At 38.0% G+C, this 18,366-nt stretch overlaps 1 protein-coding gene across 2 annotated transcripts in view; it reads right to left on the reverse strand.

The window, feature by feature from the left end:
- The window catches only part of tnn (tenascin N), a 38,426-nt gene extending 20,820 nt beyond the window's left edge, over positions 1-17,606 (reverse strand). For both annotated transcript variants that reach the window (XM_067475470.1, XM_067475469.1), the window contains exons 1-7: positions 17,478-17,606; positions 8,942-9,139; positions 8,599-8,799; positions 8,124-8,498; positions 3,135-3,268; positions 2,905-3,034; positions 1,462-1,644 (exon numbers count right to left, since the gene is read on the reverse strand). In XM_067475470.1, coding sequence (XP_067331571.1) covers positions 1,462-1,644; positions 2,905-3,034; positions 3,135-3,268; positions 8,124-8,498; positions 8,599-8,799; positions 8,942-9,137 — 1,219 coding nt within the window. In that variant the 5' untranslated portion in view covers positions 9,138-9,139; positions 17,478-17,606. The remainder of the gene's footprint in view (positions 1-1,461; positions 1,645-2,904; positions 3,035-3,134; positions 3,269-8,123; positions 8,499-8,598; positions 8,800-8,941; positions 9,140-17,477) is intronic.
- Positions 17,607-18,366: the final 760 nt, after the last annotated feature.

Genomic DNA, 18,366 nt, shown 5'->3' on the forward strand with positions numbered 1-18,366 from the left:
TATTTTAAGTTATACCACTGCTCTACACAATAAAAAGAATGTGCATTTAAACATACTTTATTACATCAATAAAGTATGTGTGTGTAAAGAAAGCCTTGTAAACTAAAACAGATTTATTCACACATTTTAAGATCAAATTTAATACTTTTTAGGACCTCATTGAAAGAAATGTATACATTTTGTGGATCAGATTTCACTAATCTTATATCTTTTGAGTTAATGTCAAGTTTCAGTCAGATGTAAAGTTATTTGGACTAGATGCACTTTAAGGCCTGTAATGAATTGGTACAGCACATGTAAGAGATTTGATTAGTTTTGAGCTTGCAGTACTGACAACACTCAATATATTATAGTATTTATGGAGCAAAACATGAAATCTAACTGTGATAATCAACTTTAAAATGCCGGAAAAACAATGACTTTCTAGAGAAACTGATATTTTACTAGCTGGAAATAAGAATGCAGTGACAGCTTTGATGCTGCTGTACTAACCCTGAGCATAGATTTACTGCAGGTAATCTGTATGCTGTGCAAAAAATACAGATCATTTAATTGATTAATGAAGATTATTATTGAAGGCCACTGTGCCAGTGCGATATCATTGCGCATCATCCTTTACTTGCACAAACTGGAGATACACATATAAATCCTGCTACAGATATATATATAAAAAAAATAAGAAGTCTCTAAATTTGTTTGTCGGAGTGAAACAGTGGGATGATCCTGGGCAAAAGTCTGACCCAACCAATGTTGTGATGCTGATACAGTGCTGCATTCACACAGTGGCATGTGGCTAAGAGCAGCTGATGCTCTGCTTTGGTGGGGGAGCAGTGTGAACAGCAGTGCACTGAGGACACTACAATTGACAGGCAGCTGCTGATGCATACTGACGAGACAGTTGATAATGTCATTTGACATTAAAAAGTCCAAATGGCATCATACACAAAAAAAAAGACAAACTAGAAAAGTAAGTGTGCAGTGGGCTTTTTTTAATCTGTTACCTTCAGGTAAATCAGAGCAGGCCAGAACCAGTTATAATACAATAAACATTAAATAATTTGTGAGCTCAAAAGTTACATATCATTTCAAAATGTAAGACGTTCTATAGGAAGTCAGGGTTTTAAGGCATTTAATTTAGACCTTAAATTTTAAAAATCAAATTTAAGGCTTTTTAATACATATGAAGACATCCTATAAAAGCAAAAGCTAGACCAGCAAATTTGAATAAAATACAAAAATAGACAATGCTTAGTCTATTTACTCAAGGGAGATTTGTTGGGTTGCCTCTACATACTTGTGTAGTCTGGACTTATGTAAAGTGGCTTGAGATGAATTGAATTGAATTAGTGGTTAGTCAGCTTGAGAGACTAACATCAATTCTCAGGTCTACTCAGGGGTTTTGTGGGCTTAAAATATATTCATGTATTTTTAAACTTGTCTTTCCTCTGTTACAACACTTACCCACAATAGTATATTTAGTGCGGGCCTCTTGGCTCTTCAGTACATTCAGCTCCTCTTTTTGTCCTGCTGGGTCACTATGGCTTAGCCTGAAGTAATCCACCTCAGCTGATGGGTTCTTCCATTCCACCTCAATAGTGACTTCTGTCTGGCCAAGAACTCGTATATCATCAACTGCTGAAAAATCTGGAAATGATACGTGTTGGACAACAAGGTGAAACTGGGTGTAAAAACATACTGTAAGTCTCAAACTGGAAAGGCTGCACTAAAACCCCAGCAATCACAAACGTCTGTCCTGTTCTGCTCCCACATGTCCTTGAGGTAGAGAATCCCTAATGCCCTAAAATGCCCATGTCTATTGTGAAACACACTTCCAGAGGGGGGAATCTGTAAAAGATGCTTTTGTTCCTTGTCAGGATTTGTAACATATGGTGAAACAAGACAGAAGAATATAAACCATCAAAACAAAGCAAGTGGTACCAAATGCCAGTTTTAAAATGTCATATATTGTTTTTTTATACTCTAAGAGAAAAAGGAGAACATTCACTCAAACCATTTTTTAAAGAAGATCATGTTTGAAGTTAAAAACTATGTACCGTCTGCGGATTCCTCACACAACCATAAGCCAGATGCTGGCGTGTTTTCTCATGCCCATACAGGAATGCCATCCTTTGTGAGCTTTCACATCGCTAACCAAGCTAACCACACATCAGACTCAAACCCAACCTTTCTCTGTGTCTGTCTGTCTCGAACACGCCTATCAACCCTGTCCAACAATCTCTTTCTACTACTATATCTGTAAGCAGATCCGATTCCCATTAAACACATCTGTGGAGCCTTGTTAACTGGCTTTAATTGTAATGGTTAAGAAACCACTGCATAATGAAACACTTACTGGAAACACTTACTGGAAGTGATTTAGGATAAATGGACCAGAATGTACAGTTATGTAAACTTATTCACTTTAAACACTTGACTACCCATATAGAGAAGTGACATTAAACGTTGTACTCAAAATGTAGTGTAATGATGCCCCATCACCTCAAATTCAACTCTTCACCCTCTTAACATGTCTTTCTTTCTTCCATCTTGTCCAGTTTCTTAATCTGCTATGTGTATGTCTGCTAAAAATTTAAGAGCCTGACATTTAGATTTTTTCATACCTCATCATACATGTACTTAGCTTTAACCTCGAATGTGACAATTTAATCTAAGGAAGATCTAAATCTTCCAGATCTGCAGGACAAACCTGATCTGCCCACCACATGAGCCTTTCATAGGTCACATCTGTCTTTGCCATCGACACAGTTAGAGGCAATGTGTTTTCCACACAGTCATTTCACCAGTTATGAAACGTATTCTAAAATAATGTTAACTTAGATGAACCATATATGTTTAAAGTGGCTGATGACTTTTTTTCAGGCCCAATCACAGCTGACTGCTCACCTGTGGTGGCTTCAATCTTGTCTGCTTCACTTGGGATTTCTTTGATGACAGCATGCACCTCAACGATATAAGTGATGCCAGGACTCAGTCCTGTGATAAGGTAGGAGTTTTCTGTGTTGGGAAGATGAACCTAGATAACAGTGAGTCCAAACAAAAAAGTTCTGAAATTGTTACAAAACTCTGGCTCTACACTCCATTCGTTGTTTTTCTATTAAAGAAAAAAGAATCACCTGTTTCAGGCTACTCTCATCCTCTTTTGGATGATATGACAAAACGTAATACTCTGCTCCACGTGCATGGTCCCACTCAACCAGGAGAGAGATGTCAGTCACCTGGACGAGCTGAAGCCCCTGAGGGCTAAAGACTAAGAAAGGAAGAGTTCAGGAGAAATAAAGAAAGAGTGTATTAGAGTTTGGACAATGTTTTAATAATATATTTTGCTACTATAATACCACCCTGAACCTTTATCTGCCTTCTGCGCTCATTTAAAATCTGCCTAAAGGTCCTGAGAAGCTGATTACAGTTTTGGTTATGTCACGTTAAACTGACTTAAGTAAAAAAAAAAAAAAACATTTGTTACGTTTACTACCCAATGACATTTACACGTTTGTATAAGGGTGTTACTGACACGAGGTGCATCACTTGCATAACTTATTTTTTTGCACGTTAAATAATTGTTCTTAAATTATATAATGCATGTAAGAAAACTTAAGCAAAGCTGTTCTTCTCTTTTACATGTCTATTCCTCATACACTAATTTGAGTATATCTTCTACAGGCCAAAATCCATTCTATTGCCTAACCTGAGATTGAAATAATTGCAATTGTTACAAGGCCAAAGTGCCTCAGGGGAGATGGTGAAAAAAATGCTAAGTGGGCGATGAGAAGGTATATTGTAACTACAGAGAAGTAAAAAACTAAACAGCAGCCAAAAGACAGTAAGACACTTTCTGTAGGTACAACAGACAGACATAAATGGAAGGTGGTGGTAGATGTAGCGAGGTACAGCAAAGTGCATGCTATTGCAAGCATATTTTTAGGGGAAAGAATGTGAAAACAAGCAGGAAAGGAGTTTGACAGACAAGTAATTAAATCAGTTTCAGATGCTTTTCCACAAGATAATGTCAGGAAGTTCAAAAGTAGCAGTCTTTTCCTTCCTGTAGCAGTTAATATCCCCATGTTACTACTAAAGGCACAATCTTTACACTGAAATAATGTTTCAGAAAAGCTACAGGGAATAAATTAACATATTCACCCCAGCTTTGGTGCAAAAAGCGATTGTGGTCCAGCTTTCTCCGAACTAAATGAAGGAGAATATGCCTGAACAACAGGTTTTAAATTATATTTTAGAGTTAATCTGCAGAGTGAACATTAAGGAAGCTTCAGCTGTAATGTTGTTCCAGAATTCTCGCTACATTTGTTTATCACACTTTTTTAGATATGAAAATTAATTTTTGAGTGCACTCATTTACAAAGGGAGGTCTATTAAATATGAAAAAGCATCCAAATGTTGTTTTAATGTGGGTACATGTACAATATGTCCAACCAAATCTCTTTCAGTGTGTCGATACATAAAAGAGAATGTGACAAAAAAGTCACTAAAAGAGCATAAAACCCAAAGCATATGCATCTTGTTGATTCAGCTCTGAAGAAGTTCATATTTTCAAGTTTAATAATCACACCCAGGTTATATCCACATTACCTTATAACATGTGGTTGCAAAAGAAATATTTTCATTGATGAGGCACCACTGATTTTTTGTTTTAACAAGGAGGCTTCTACCTTTGATAGTAGAGAAAAAAATAAAGGTTTATTAACACCAGTTGCATGGAATTACATTGTACTATTCTAGATGTACAGTATATCTGAAGCCATACTTCAAGAGCTATATTGCCTTCATAACCACCATCCAACTGACATCCATCACCAAGGTGTTGAAATGGCAAGTAGCCACTTAAAACAAAAGAATGTCTCAAATGATTTGCGTTTGTGCACTTTTTCTCCCGCTGCATATTGCCCCCTATATTACTAACACCTTAAATCAACATGATGTATTTTTTTTTTCTAATCTTCAACTTTCCCTTTCTTCCTGAATTTTCATCGGACGCAGTGCCACTGTTGACATTGGACTCTATTCAACAGCACCTACACACAAACCTGCAGATCGGTTTCTCACTCTCCTCTGCAGAGCAAAATCCAGCTTGAAGACCCTAAATCATTTTTAAAGGTTGACCTGCTACTGTGAAGAACAAAGCATCTGCACTCTATTCTACTTTCTGAAACTGAACTTTAGGACCTTAAATTGGTGTGGTACTTTTATTGGTGGAGTCCCACATTTTAAATGTCAAAAAGCTCCCACTTTTTAGTATATCCTTTGTAGTCTGTGTCAAATGTAGAGGACCACATAGAGTGATGATGTTATATAACAGCGATTAATTTAAAGCTTCTTCTGCAGTCCAAAAACAGAGTATTTGGAAAAGCAAAATTATCTGCTATTCACCTGCAGCCAAATCTTCAGGACACCTTTAATAGCTGTCACAACCTCCAAGTGTGAAGTCAGTGAACTAATGCCTGCATGCTTGGCTGATGTTGCTTGTCTGGCCTTAAATTGCCATAAAATACAATTTTGTACCCTGTTCCTCAGGCAGTACAGTAACAGGTGCTTGGAGAGCAGTGGGTTTAGCAGGAAAGGTGATTATTCTTTTGCAGGGTTAGAGCTCAGTGAAGCCCCGAACAACTTGGTGGGTGTTATTATACAACCCCAATTCAAATATTTGTTTACCATTTCATGGAAAATATTTGCTCATTTTGAATTTGATGGCAACAACACATCGCAAAAAAGTTGGAACAGGGTGATGTTTACTATTGTGTAGCATCCCCTCTTCTTTTAACATCTGTCAGTAAATGTCTAAGAGAAGTGAGGAGACCAGTTGCTGAAGTATAGTAGAGGAATGTTATCCCATCTTTGTCTGATGCAGGATTCTAGCTGCTCAACAGTCCTGGGCCTTTGTGGCCTGATTATTTTTATTTTTTGTTATATAATGCACTAAATGTTTTCTATTGGTTAAGGGTCTGGACTGCAGGCAGGCCAGCTCAGCACCCGGACTCTTCTCTTGCGAAGCCATGCTGTTGTGATGGATGCAGCATGTGGTTGCTGAAATATGCAAGGCTTTCGCTGAAAGACACGTTGTCTGGATGGGAGCAAATGTTGCTCTAAAACCTTTATGTACTTCTTAGCAGTGATGGTCCCTTTCCAGATGTGTAAGCTGCTCACACCATAAGCACTAATGTACCCCCATACCATCATAGATACAGGCTTTTGAACTTTCCACTTATTAACATTTACATTTAGCAGATGCTTTTATCCAAAGCGACTTACAAGTGAGGCACGAGGCAGCAAAAATCTACGTCAAGTAAAAAACATCCAAGCTAAGTCCTATCAGAAAAGTGTTGACATTTCATGAGATGCAAGTGCAAGAAAGAGCAGAAAGGAAGTTTTAAAAAAAATAGATTTAAGTGCATAGGAAGTGTGGAAGAGTTTTTTGAATATTGGGAGTGAGTTTGAGCTCGCAGAGTTTGGCAGCTCGTTCCACCATCGAGGGATTATTACGATGAAGAGTTTTGCTGGGTGTCTTCCTTGCGGACTGGAGCGGATGACAAGTTGGATGGGCGCTCTCCTCTTTAGTCCAAAGGACACGATTTCCAAAATTAATTTCAAATTTTGATTGATCTGACCACATTTTGCCTCAGACCATTTTAAATGAGCTTTGGCCCAAAGAATATGGTGGCATTTCTGCACTGTGGTCTTATATGGTTTCTTCTTTGCATGATACAGCTTTAACTTACATTTATGGATTGTACAGCAAACTGTGTTGACAGAGAGTGATTTTGCGTCAGTGTTCCTGAGCCCATGCATAATGTCAAGTAGATAATCCTGTCTGTTTTTAATGCAGTGCTGCAGTGGAGCAATATTGAAAACAAAAACTGTTTTGTTCTGAAAATATATAGTTTTTATATATTGCTGTCCTAGGTCTTCTGCTTTCCCTTCATTTCAAGGAGGCTCAGAACAATGCGTTAGTTTCCTGTAGTCTTGTGGTGTGGTTCAGATGTCTGTTGACAGGACAGACAAAAGTGATGTGAAGCGATCCAACAATCAATTTTCATTGCTGTTGCAACATTAATAGTGACTTAGTGAATCCTGTGTAAAGGACCTAAGGATCAAGAAGTAGTAGGTGTTTTCATAATCTTCATATTTTAGTAAAGTCAGAAGTCACAAAACACTTGAAAAAGGTGGTTTTGGTTTCAAACTCCTCACTCTTTTTGGTCAAGGTGTTCAATTGGCAGGGTTCTCATTTTGCTGTTGTTGGCATTAATTAAGCCAGAGTAAGAACCATTTGGTTATTAAGGGCGCTGTGTTCCTTTAAGAATCTAAAGTAACTGGATAACATTTCTCAGGCTATTGCTGTTCAGGTCCCGTGTTTTTGGAGGATGATAAGAAATCAACAGATGCAAGCCAAATGTTTTGCTATACTGTAAATCATGTCAGGAATTATTATCCAGGTCCTAAACGATTTTACAAATTGGTGGATAAAATAAAATTTATATGAAGGTCAACTGGGCATTTGGGGGCAAGTGTAATATATTTAATGGTACCAGAGCTCATTGTAGCATATGTGTCTTCTATGAGAAAGCAGTTAACATCCACAGCTAAATGTCAGCACATCTGTAGAGGTGACTATATAAAAAGGTTAAACATGAATCTTAAGTCTCATGACAATAACAAATCAAGTTAAATGGAGGCTTAGGTCATAAAATGTTATTTTGCTTCACCCTAGATAAATATAATTTGCCCATAAAAAGATACCTCAGATATGCTTATAATATGCAAACTCATAGCATATTTATTAATTTTAACAGGGTTACAACAGTAAGTTGATTAGTGTGGGCAAAGTAAACCCATAAATATTTAATGCTGAGCTCCACTTTGACACTTTGACCATTGATGTACTGACCGCAAAAAGTCTACCATCTTGGCACTGCAGCGCTGATCCAAGAGGGAACAGAGCAAGGTGGCATATTAGCTGTATTTTAATTAAGCGCCCTCTTTTTTAGTATAAACTGCCCTGCTGATGTTTCTCATGCAGTTAGCCAGCATAAGCTCTAATAAGCTAACCAGCAGGCACCTGCTAAAAAGAAAGGTCTTTAGGTGACTGGGCTTACCTGAAGAGCAGTCCTCCCCATAAAATCCTTCATCGCAGACACACCGGCCATCCACACACTGGCCATTACCAACGCAGTCATTAGGGCACTTTTGGATGCTGCAGTCCTCGCCAGTGAAATGCGGGAAGCACACACATTTTCCATCCACACAGTGCCCCTTGTCATTGCAGTCGTCTGGACATGTCAGCTGGCTGCAGTCCTCTCCTGTGTAACCCTGATGGCACACACATTTCCCATCCACACATCTGCCATTGTCATTGCAGTCATCAGGACAGGAGGACACGGAGCAATCTGGGCCTTCCCATCCCGCATCACAGAGGCAGCTGCAGGTGTCGTGTTGGTAGGTACCATGGCCACTACAGCTAGTGTCCAAACCTCCAGACAAAAAGGAGGACAGATGTTTGCTAAACAGATTATTGTGTTACATATACTGTAGTATAACTTTTAAATCTCTTTAAAACGTCCAAACACTTACCCTCCACACCACTTCTTCCACAGCATCCCTGAGCACACTGGGTCTTTAGGTAGTTAACTTCTTCTTCCAGCCCATTGACTCTGTACAGCAGAGACTTGAAGCTTTCAGAGTCCTCGCAGTCACACTTAGGCGTCTGCAACCTGATGTTGTGCCTAAAGATGATGTCGTTCTCTCCATTTGCAGGGGTCCCTGTTTGCAGACCTTCAAAATACAACCTATTTTAACTTTTTCAGTATACAAACTCTGATATAATATTGTGCTAAATAAATGTATATGACTCTTTTTATCTTTATTCTCTGTTGCATGCATTCTCTTCCTGGCTTGTTTTAATTCTTGTTTCTACCTGTTTTGTCCTGCGTTGTCAGGTGCTCTAATTTACAACTGGAGCTCCCTGGGATGTCTATTTTATACACATGGCTGAAGGTGACTCCCTGCTCTGGGGCTGAAGGGTCTGGGTGGTTGTTAGCTGAGCAGAAATGTGAGATGGTGCAGAGTTGGGCCAGCAGGCATAAGGCCCTCACCGGGAGTCTAGTGGTCATGGCTAGAAAATAAGATTAAAGTAGATAACTGTTTAATGTTCCGCATATACATTTTTTGTTTCTGTGAAATAGTGATAAGCAAAGAGGGATGTTTTGCATTTTTAAAAAAGCGTTTATTGTTACAGGATGACACAACAAACCACAAACATATTCACCATTATTTCACCCACTCCACTATTAAAGATCAGCAGTTTGAGAAATATGCTGGTTTTCTCTCTATAAGTGCCAGTTAGTTGTCTGGCAAGAACTGAAAACTCATGAGACCATAGGAGGTCCTTTCACTCCTCCACTGTTTGCCAGCATGCAACACCTCCGTGTCTAACTTTCAAAAAGAAATCAAACAAATGTATTTCCTCGAAGTAACTGCATAAATACTTATTTGGGTAGAAAGAAAAAACAGCTAGAGCTAGAGTGAGGTAGAGCTTGGCAATATATGCCTCAATTCATGAGCCTAATTCCCAAAATGCCAGATTTTTCATTTAAATATTTGTTAATTTTATCTTAAACAATTCAAAGCATCAATAAGAACTAAACTGTAAGCTGCATCAATCCCTTTCATTCCCTTTCAAATTCTCACAAAGAATAAAAACACACAATAAGAGTTACACTGAAATGAAATACATATTTTGTCTGTTTCGAGTGGATTTTATGGTTATCGTATCATCGGCATGATCTATTTGTCACAGACTACTGAAACTGTAGATGTTTGTTGTCATGGCTGACAGAGCCTGAGTCACGAAAAGATGGTCACTTTTTAACGTCCCAGTATGAGTTTTATAGACAACAGAAGACAGAAATACTGTCTAGACAAAATATAAGTTTAATTCACTGGGGCACATTTCTGTGTATTGGATCTCAGGAAACCTGAATATCACTGTGCAATCATCACTTTCCTTTACTCTAAACCATAAATGTTTAGTCAGGCGTTTCAAAGCTTCAAAGGGCACAGAAACTAGTCTTGGGTGGTGATGTCATTGTGTCTAATGACAGTGATGTCATGCATCATCTTCCCTGGGGAGCCAAATTACATGCTTTCAAATTAGTACGTCTGTGTTAACCTTCAGTGGTACTTTTGGACTTTGGACTGAATTGGGTTTTCTGGTGTAGAGGTATATGATTTAACTGTGCTGAGTGTGTGTGGTCTATGGAAATACAAAACCTCGAACAGAACAAAGAAGCTCAGTATTGAGCTGTATGTTGCTTGACAAATCAACATGCAGTAGTATAATATACATTCTTAATACAGTGCATCCAGACAGTATTTACTGCTCGCAACTTTTTCTACATTTTTACCTTCATTTTTAGCTTTTTTCCAAAATGGATTAAATTTATTTTTTTCGTCAAAATTCCACAAACAATACTCCATAATGACAATGTGAAAGAAGTTTGTTTGAAATCTTTACTCATTTATTTAAAATAAAAAATGAAAAAAATCACATGTACATAAGTGTTCACCACCTTTGCTTAATACTTTGTTAAAGCACCTTTAGCACCAATAACATCCTCCAAGTCTTTTTGAGACTGATGCTACAAGGTTGGCACAACTATTTTGGGCGGTTTCTCCCGTTCTTCTTTGCAGTATCTCGCAAGCTCGATCAGGTTGGATGGGGAGCGTCGATGCACAGCCATTTTCACATCTCTCCAGAGATGTCCAGTCGCATTCATGTCTGGCTGGGCCACTCAAGGACGTTCACAGAATTGTCCCTTAGCCACTCCTTTGTTATTTTGGCTGTGTGCTTAGGGTCGTTGTACTGTTGAGAGATTAATTGTCTGAGGTCCAACGTGCTCTGAAACAGGTTTTCATCAAGGATGTCTCTGGACGTTGCCACATTAATCTTTCCCTTGATCCTGACTAGTATCTCAGTTCCTGCCACTGAAAAACATCCCCACAGCCTGATGCTGCCACCACCGTGCTTTACTATAGGGATGGTATTGGCCGGATAGTGAGTGGTGACTGGTTTCCTCCAGACATGACACTTGGCATTCACGCCAAGTAAGAGATGGTTGTTCCTCTGGAAGGTTCTCCTCTCTCCATAGAGAAACGCTGGAGCACTTTCATAGTGACGATCATGTTCTTGGTCACCTTATGCCTAAGGACAAAAGACCTTCTCTCTAGATAGCTCAGTTTGGCCGGTCGGCCTGTTCTAGGAAGATTCCTGTTGGTTCCAAACAGATGATGGAGGCCACTGTGCTCATTGGAACCTTCAATGCTGCAGAAATACTTTTGTACCCTTCCCCAGATCTGTGCCTCAATACAAGCCTGTGTCATAGGTCTATAGGGAATTCCTTTGTCTTGGTTTGTTGTCTGACATGAACTGTTAAGTGTGGAACCTCATATAGACAGATGTATGCTTTTCCAAATCATGTCCAATCAACTAAATTTTTCCACAGGTGGGATCCACCAAGTTGTGGAAACATTTCAGAGATAATTGGTGAAAACAGGATGCACCAGAGCTCAATTTTGAGTGTCATGGCAAAGGCCATGAATAGTTATGTACATGTCATTTTTTTCAGTTTTTTTTAATTAAATTTGCAAAGATTTTAAACAAATTTTTTCATGCTGTCATGTATTGTTCGTAGAAAGAAACAAAGGAATTTATTAAATTTTAGTATAAGGCTGTAACATAACAATATGTGCAAAAGTGAATACTTTCTGGATGCACATATGTCAGATTTGTTTGAAATGTGGAACATGTGGAACATGTATAAATAGCCAAACCCCAAAGATGTTACAATTTTGATAATATAAACCACGGGGAACAAAAACAGCAAACTCTCCTCTACTTTATTTAAATGTTTTTGATGGATTTTACTACAGATACTATAAAAGTTGTGCAAACTGTTTGTATTTTAATAGTTTTATAAACGTATCAATTTTATGATAAATTGGTTGATTGAAAACCCATGTACTTTGTCTGTTGAGTGTCAGACCCGAACAGATGGAAAAGTAGAAAATGAACTGAGAGGGAAACAGATCCTAGACATCCCACTGTTCATGATGTGAGCATTGGCCTGAACATCAACATGTCATCAAGTTGACCTAAACTCTGCCAATCCTGCAACCACTATGGTGATATCATTATCACATTAACAGAGAGTCTGAGCATGGATCCCAAGTAATAATATCTAACTTTTGACCATCATGGAAAGTTCTTTACAAATTTTTAGTGGAGAGCTACTTCACTTTCAGAACTGGGCTCGATTTCTTTCTAGAAAAATAAGTAGATCTGAATCGCTCAACTGATGATTTGTGTGGGATGTAACTTTTTTTTAGGTAAACAGACACGCAATTATCCTGACCTGTTTCTAACTAGTCCAAACTCAGTAAGCTTGACATTGTTTGATTATTTTAGCTCTTTTAATGCTGGTGGTCAAAAGATTGAAGAGGGAGACTGGTGCTTTTTCAAGAAATCCAAGCTATGACATCATGGGCAAATTGTATGTTAGGCTTGACTTTAACTTTAGAGGATGTCTTATCCATGGCCAAGACTTTTGGAGGATAAAGCAGGAAAGATGAAGTAACAGAGACATTAAGAACAGGAGATGGAGAAAGACAAAAAGAAAGCAAGGGAAAGCAAAAGATTTTAAAACTGAACACTGAGTGAGATGAAGTTAAATAAAGTAAAATAGGTGAGAAAGGGATTAGGATTTTGCATTTGTACTGTAATTCAGTGACAGGATAGCCGTTAGCCACACTATATCTACTATTCCATAGGCATGTGCAATGGCATTGAGCACTGGCACAGAGAGATGCTTAACAAGCATATTTATAGCTCCCTGTCAATGTTTTATTTTATGCTTGCAGTGATAAGACCCTTTCCTATTTCTGTTGGAGGAGATTGGACTGTGATCTTCCAAACATAGCAGATGAGGAGATTTATATAGAGAGGAAATAGAGAACGAAGAAGGAAGTGAGACAGTTTAAGAATTACTGATGGATGGATGGGTAACAGAAGGTTTGGATAGAAAATATATCAGTGATAGTGTGATTAGATTAAAAAATGGGTGTATTGGTAGATGGGGGGATGAATGATGTGTTGGTGAATAGAGGGCATAAATAAGTTAATGAACATATTTTTGGTCAAATGGATGGTTTCATCTAAAGTTGGATAAATATAGTTGTGTGTAACTGTTTGCATCCCCTTATAAGTTTTAATAATTTTAATGTTAAATTGTCTGCACTTATATAGCACTTTTCTATCTGTTGGTACTCAAACACCGCTTCTCATTCACCCTCCCATGGTGTGGGACCATGCCCATATGTTTCATTTATAGCCTACGACGACAACGGAGTTGCCTCCAAAGCTAACGACAGCAACTTAATCATCAGAAACTGCATCTAGACAACATTCACTCTAGGCTGCTTCACAAGCTCTGATGGATGCTCTAAGCTCTAAACACCTTCTTATACTCTAAGATTATTGGGACCTATGAACAGTCTAAACATTGGGCTGAGAGAAACAGAGAAAGCGAGAGTTAGACAGACCATAAGTGAAATAAACAGCTGTAGAAAATGACTTGTATTAGGATACAGGTACAGAAAGCGGGAAGCAGTAGAAGAAGTCAAGGTAAATTTACAGTCGGCCCAATTATTGTATATAACACATTTCGGGGCAAGAGACAACCCAAAGTGTTCACGGAGTCTCGTGCAACACAATAGCAAAATCTCAAACATTAAAAACATTAAAACTAATCAAATAAAAAGAGGGAAAACACAAAAATCAACAATAGTTAAAACAAGTACAAATGATAAAGCCTAAAAAACATGTTAAAAGAAATAAATATTTCTCCTTGTAGAACAACAGACTATCAAAAAATGCTAAAGTGACTCTATTCAGCTGTGCATTTGTCATATTTTGTATGTGTGAGTGTACAAACCCTATTTCCAGAACTTAGGACACTGCAAAAAATAAAATGCAAATCCACTTTCAAGCCTACTTTTGATTGCAGTTATTATTATTAGGACAAGATATCAAATATTAAAACTAAGAAATAAGTTAAGTTCTGAAAGCAAATTTTGCTCACATTCTTGCTTAAGAGTAGGATTTCAGCTGCTTCAGTTTGGGGCCTCTTTTGTAATATTTTTTGCCTCATAAAGCGCCAAATGTTTTCAATAGGTGCCGGATGTGGACTGCAGGCAGCCCAGTTTCTCCCTGACTCATTTACCACATGCAGTTGTAATATGTGCAGATCCATGTGATTTGGCATTGCATTCCTGAAATAAGCAAGACATTCCTTGAAAAAGATTTTGTCTGGGTGACAGCGTATGTTGCTCCAAAACCTGTGTACGTGTAAGTCCTGTTATCCTGTGGATAACAAGTCAGATGGTTCGTCTCCTCGTTAGCATGGAAGATGCGGAATCCATGATTTCCAAGAAGAATTTCCCATTTTAGCTCATGAGATGACAGGTTAGTTTCCCACTTCACCTGATTCCATATTAAATGAGCTCAGACTGGCAGCATTTCCAGATCTTTTATATAAATGTATGAGAGCATGATAGAGCTCTAAATTGCATTTGAGTGTTCACAGACAGTTTTCTTCAACCCATCCAATGATTAACCCTTCATATTTGTTTTTATTGCAATAGCCCAGCTGAGGGCACGATAATCACAACTATTCAGTAATTAATTTTGGAATTGTCACTAATGTGCAGAGTGTTTTAATGATATAACGTACCATAAAACATGAAAGTCTTTACATTCTTACATTGAGAAATGTTATTATCAAGGGATTGAACACACAATCTTTTTCACAGAGAGATGAACCTTGTTTAATCCTTGTATCTGAAAGATTCAGCTCCTCCTTTTTTGTATCTAATCATGACCTGTTGCCAGTTAACCTTGTTAGTTGTGAGATGTTCCACCACATTTTTTATTTAACATTACACAACTTAACCAGTTTCTTCTTTTAAGGTATGTTGGAGTATGTATGTTGGAAATTCAAAATAATCATATACTTTTAATAACGACTACATTACTCATTTTAACATATAATATATAACCCCCCAGCAAATAAACATAACTGTGAAATCATTTACAACTTGTTTTATATTTACATTTTACACAACATCCCAACTTTTATGGAAATAGGCTTTGTGTATATAATTGTAGATCAGATGATATAAGCCACTCTATCTTTAATCGAAAGCAAAAGCAAACAGGACGGTCTTTCGTTTAACGTGCAATTACTCAGCACTGCTTCAAGCCTAAGCACTTCTGACTAAAGGTAGCCTCACCATGTTTAGCTTTAACCCATAGAATGATCAGTAATCCAAAACTAGCTGACATGATCTTCTGACCTGGTTTGAGGCCTCACACCGGGCCAGGAGAGCTGCTGTGAATCTAGGACCAAGATCATTTAATGATTTATAAACAAGCAATAATGCCACTCTATCTTTAATCGAAAGCAAAAGCAAACAGGACGGTCTTTCGTTTAACGTGCAATTACTCAGCACTGCTTCAAGCCTAAGCACTTCTGACTAAAGGTAGCCTCACCATGTTTAGCTTTAACCCATAGAATGACCAGTAATCCAAAACTAGCTGACATGATCTTCTGACCTGGTTTGAGGCCTCACACCGGGCCAGGAGAGCTGCTGTGAATCTAGGACCAAGATCATTTAATGATTTATAAACAAGCAATAATGGTAGAAGAAGAAGTCAGTGCACATTTGCCCTACCCTCTCTGGGGAGCCATTAAGCCTTGGACAAAAGGCCAACTGTTTCACCAGGTTTCAATTTTGGACAAGACTCTTTATTTGCGGTTGCAAACTTTGCAGTATTTGTGAACATTATTTTCCCTTCCTCTTTTCCTTCCCCTCGCAGCAGCTTGCAGACAGAACAGGGAAAGTAAAACGAATAAAATGAAGCTGAAAGCAATTATAGTCTGAGTGCAAAGCTCATGTCTTCGTGATTCTGTCTGCCTCTTGCCATAGAGACCACAAGGACAGCTCGATAAGAACCTGGTTTCATCAGAAACAAACAAGCTCATTTCCTCTCAATGGGGCGATCAGATGAAAACCTGACTTGCCAAAACGAAAAAAAAAACAAAAAACGGATGACCCAGGGATTAATGCAGAAGCCTAAAGTCTAGACAGAGATACTGTACCTTTTTGAAATAACAGCAATGTTGTTCTCAGTAGCTTTAATGTGCCCAGGGGTCATTTTCAATCAGTAGGGGTAAATTTAAAAAAATCACATAACTGGAGTTGTGGGGTTTCCATGAAAGCCGCAACACTTTTTATAAGCCCCCCACTCAGGGTTGGGGGTCCCTCTCTCTCTCCTGCACTTTATGAATTCCTCTCTCTATCATTTTGCATGGATGAGGGCCCACATCTGTAGCTCATTTTGCAAGGGCTTCTGTGTACTTCCTGAGCCAGCACAGTTACATTAAAGGTAAATCTAGTGGATCGACAGCGCTGTGAAAATATCTATCACCCCAGCAAATATAGATATTTAAATGTTTATGTTGAAGAAAAAGTACTGGTAGCTTTGTTGAAAGACCGTATATATAATTACATACTGTTCAATGTGGATTTTAAATGGATATACAAATACGCAAATATTCACTCTAAGATGCCTATGTAGCGACAAATTGCTTTTACAATAATCGTGTTGAGCATCACTAAACATTTTTTTACATTTTTGAATAATAATTTCAAAATCTGACTTATGTTACCATATCATACATTTATGTGTGGAGTGTTAGTTCAAAGTATGCCTGCTGAGCACCAAATGCTCACATAATTACATTTAATGTGTCAAACCATATTCCATATATATATATTTATTGCATTTCTCACAAGATTTCCACACTATTCCCACAAACAAACTATTATCCCGCTAACCCAAACTTAGGAAGAGCTTCAGTCCCTAGACAGTTGATAAACCCCAAGTGTAAAATGTAAAGTGTAAACTTTTCACTGACAGTAAGGTGAGAGTGAAGAGCTGAGAGAAAGGAGAGGAGGAAGAGAGAGTAGTCACACACAATTTGTAAGGTGAAAAAGATTAACAGAGAGAGGGAAAGTAAGAGAACTAAAAGAAAAATGATCTTGCAGGGATCAAGTTGAAATAAACATGCACACTCTCTGATGACAGCAACATTTATCAGTTAACAAAGTCAGTCACCATTTGATTTAATTTAACTTATAACAAAATCTGACATGTTTTCCAAAAAAAAAAAATTTAAAAATAGTGAGTAAGCAAAATCTAACCTTAAACTTGTAATACTGTTGTTCAAATGCAGGTTAATTGGACTAATGTTGACCAGTTATGTCTTGCACATAAATTGAATTTACATTCAAATGTAAATTTTGTTCAAAATCAAAATTTTAAGTTGCCTTACCCTTGAGGAGTTTCTTTAACTTTCTGCTCCTCCACCTTGTTTCTTTCTCTCTTTTCTCTGAAGGACTGAACTTCACTGACTAAGCCTCTCCCTCTGCCACCTGTTGACAAGCCAATGATTCAAGGACCTCTGCACTGCCAGTGACTTTTGCTCTCTCCCTCCCTCTTCAATTGTAAAAATTTCTCCTAAATGCCTGTCGGCCAATGGGCAGTTAGTTTGGGAGTGTCTCCTCTCGACTCCCCCTTAAGTTACTAAATGTAAAGGAAAAGGGGAACGTGGAAGAGGAGAGTCAATGGGCAGTAATTACCTCATCACTCTGTACCTAAACATGTCTCTTACCTTGCTTCTCCATCATCTTAACACTTTCCTTGAATTTAATTACTGATTTCTCTCAGATTTTCCCCTTCATATTTGTTTGGTTACAGTAGCAGAAGAGGTAGGAATTAATCTCTTTAGCAGAAGCAGTGAGGTCTTAAACAGTAACTGGATAGAGGGTGAGTTTAAAGCCAAGACAAACCTACAAAAGGTTTGAGAAAAAATAAATTACCTGGAACCACTTTTTCAAAACCACATTTTTAAAAGTCCAAACTTTTTAAGATGACTTAAAGAGAAAACGCAATGGAAGGGCCACATTTAGGCTAAAATGAGGATACAGCAGTTGCATAGAGACTGTGTTAGGGATAGAGACAATAAAAAAGCCCTAGGAGGCTTTCCTTTCATAAAACCCTCAGGGGAGATTGGGGTTTTTGAAAATCGTGATAATAAGAGTACTTTGGAGCATTTATTCTCGGTCAGATGATTGACGGTTAAAAGCCTTGACTTGATTTGACATTTACTTGCCATTCTTTTTAAATTGTTTCTCGCATTATTTCTGTGAAAAAGGCCACTG

This window comes from Channa argus, chromosome 14, assembly GCF_033026475.1.
Source record: "Channa argus isolate prfri chromosome 14, Channa argus male v1.0, whole genome shotgun sequence".
Taxonomy (NCBI): domain Eukaryota; kingdom Metazoa; phylum Chordata; class Actinopteri; order Anabantiformes; family Channidae; genus Channa; species Channa argus.